Below are 2,799 nucleotides of genomic sequence, written 5' to 3'. Positions count from 1 at the left end.
ATAAGCATTCAAACAAAAAAACAGTGCGGTTTTGTGTATATATAAACAAACCAAAAAGTGCTGATAGAGACAGCTATTATTATATTTTATTTTATTAGTGAAAAAGCTGTTCGTAGTAATTAAACAAAATTAAAGTATTCAGCTGAGACAGCATACACAACCTATTCTTTGATTAGTATGTACACAAACCATTTATTAAAAGTGTTATAACACAAGATCAATCATCCTCAAACTGTTCATAATAGTAACCTTTATTGTCAAGTAGAAAACTCCAATTTCATATCCTATTTTGGTAATTGCTTAATTTATCATAATGCCGGTCAATCGAACTCCACCAAAAGGTGGAGGCGAGTGAAATCACGAGCAACAATCACAGCAAGAACAACAACAACAGCATAAAACGCACCAACAAGCTATCCTATGCTCAAAAGCATCCAATAATAATAATCAAACAACACTTCTACAATCAAATCAACTGGAAGAAAAATCATTGCAAACCCAACAAAAACAACCACAACAGAACCAGCAAATAGAGAAAAAACAAATGCAGCAGGAGTACCACATAAAACTCCAACAATCAAACCATCATCAACACAATTCACCATCAAAACTCATTCAGAATTTGGAAAACTCTGATATTAACACCAGAACTGCAAACACAACGGAAGATGCAAACACAAATAAAAACAATGGCTTCAACACGCCAGTAGTGAATAAGAAAATTCCTAGCTCCCCTGGTAAGCAAATCAATGAAATAAACGCCAAAAAGCACAAACAAAACAAAAAACAGTACACATTAAACGAGTATTTCTTAGCTACAAATAGGTTTGCTGTTCTAGCAACTGATAATGATAAAGAACCCACTAAAGATAGCAAAACAACACAAAATCAAACGGCTAAAAATAAAAAACCACCACCCATTTACGTGCAAAAAGTACAGCTACTAGACAACCTAATTAAAACGTTAGATGCACTACAAATATCTAAATATGAAATTCGTGTATTACAAAACAATGAAATAAAAATCCAGCCATACGAATCAACAGATTACACTAGCATAGTAAAATTTCTTAAGGAAAAGAGCGTAGAGTACTACACGTATTAGCCAAAAAAGATCTTCTATAAGGGTTTAAGATCTTCCTACGCGGTATGCACCACTCCGCTAACAAAAATGAAATTATATTAGAGCTAGCTGAACTAGGACATGAAGTATGCAATATACAAAACGTATTACATCCGCGCACAAAATCTCCGTTAATCAATCGAAATGAAACATGATGTAAATAACAAGGAAATTTACAATATCAAGGACCTACTGCACTGCAAAATAAATTTTGAACCTCCCCATCCAAAAAGAACAATACCACAATGTACCAACTGTCAAAAATATGGACACACCAAAAAAAAAAAAAATATATATATTTCTGGCCTAGGCAACACTAAGTGTTGCCAGGTGCAATCTGACATTTCCACTGGAAAGGTTGACATTTTTGAGCAAAACATCACTCAGAATGTGTTGTCATTTAATTGTGAATTGTTTTATTTACAGAGACTTAAAAAATTCGTCTCGGCCAAAAAATGGAATTAACACGTGAACATTTTCGCGCGACTATTTTTCACAATTTTCGATGTCGATTATCACGACAAGAGTGCATTGATGAACTTAAATCTTTGTATGGTGATGAAGCACCACCCTATAGCACTGTGAAAAACTGGTTTAATGAATTCAATCGTGGCCGACGCTCGCTCAACGACGAATTCTGTGAAGTTCGTCCAGAAACGGACGTTGAGCCAGAGAACATTGATGCCGTGCGTGAACTGATAATGCAAAATCGTCATGTGACATACCGTGAGATACAGGCATCCTTGGGTATTTTTCCCACCAGCATACATTCGATATTGCATGAACACCTGACTGTAAAAAAGGATTGTTCTCGTTGAATCCCGCACAATTTGACAATCGCTCAAAAAAGGCTCGTGACGATTGGTGCAAAGAAATATTGAAAAAATACGTTCGCAGTGCTTCAAAAGACGTTTATGAGATCGTCACAAGTGACGAATCATGGATCTATGCGTATGGGCATCAAAATAATGGGTCATCCGTCAAATTGATGGGTCATCCGCCGTACAGCCCTGACGTGGCGCCCAATGACTTCTTTTCATTCCCGCACATCAAGAAAAAAATGCATGGTCAACGATTTTCGTCGCCAGAAGATGCTGTTGAAGCATTCAAAAACCATGTTTTGGAGGTGTCTCAATTGGAGTGGAAAAAGTGCTTCGACAATTGGTTTGAGCGTATGCAAAAGTGTTTAAATCAGGCTGGAGAATATTTAGAAAAACAATAAAACCATTTTTGATGATAAATATTCGCATTTTCATTATTAGGCCAGAAATATATATATCAGCCCTCGTAAAAGCAAAACAAAAGCATTCAACAGCAGAAGTAGCATTAAGTACCACCATCAAAGAAAGCCAAATAGTGTTACTTGGAAAAGCAATGGTAAATTTAGGAAGCAAGATGCAAAAACAATATACGGTAAGGGCTTTGATTGATTCTGGTTCGCAGACGAGTTTAATTACAGAAGATCTTGATCAAAGGTTCCATATTCCGTATCAACGCAACAAAACGAACATAAATGTCGTTACAGTTGCAAAAAATGAGACTTACTATGTACTCCGTTTATGATCCGAAAGATATTTATGAACTTAAGGCTGTAGTGCTGCCATTTTTTTTTTTTTTTTTTTTTTTTCAAAAGAAGGGTTGGGAAGTAGTCTCCGCGTCACTGCATCCTCGAGGAT

General features: G+C 36.0%; 1 protein-coding gene across 1 annotated transcript; it reads left to right on the top strand.

The window, feature by feature from the left end:
• The first annotated feature begins 1,578 nt into the window (after positions 1-1,578).
• LOC119665971 lies at positions 1,579-1,941 on the top strand. The gene has a single exon (XM_038075229.1). The coding sequence runs from the start codon at positions 1,579-1,581 to the stop codon at positions 1,939-1,941; it is 363 nt and encodes a 120-aa protein (XP_037931157.1).
• The last annotated feature ends 858 nt before the right edge of the window (positions 1,942-2,799 follow it).

This window comes from Teleopsis dalmanni, chromosome 1, assembly GCF_002237135.1.
Source record: "Teleopsis dalmanni isolate 2A chromosome 1, ASM223713v2, whole genome shotgun sequence".
NCBI lineage: Eukaryota > Metazoa > Arthropoda > Insecta > Diptera > Diopsidae > Teleopsis > Teleopsis dalmanni.
This window is presented reverse-complemented; position numbering and strand designations above follow the sequence as displayed.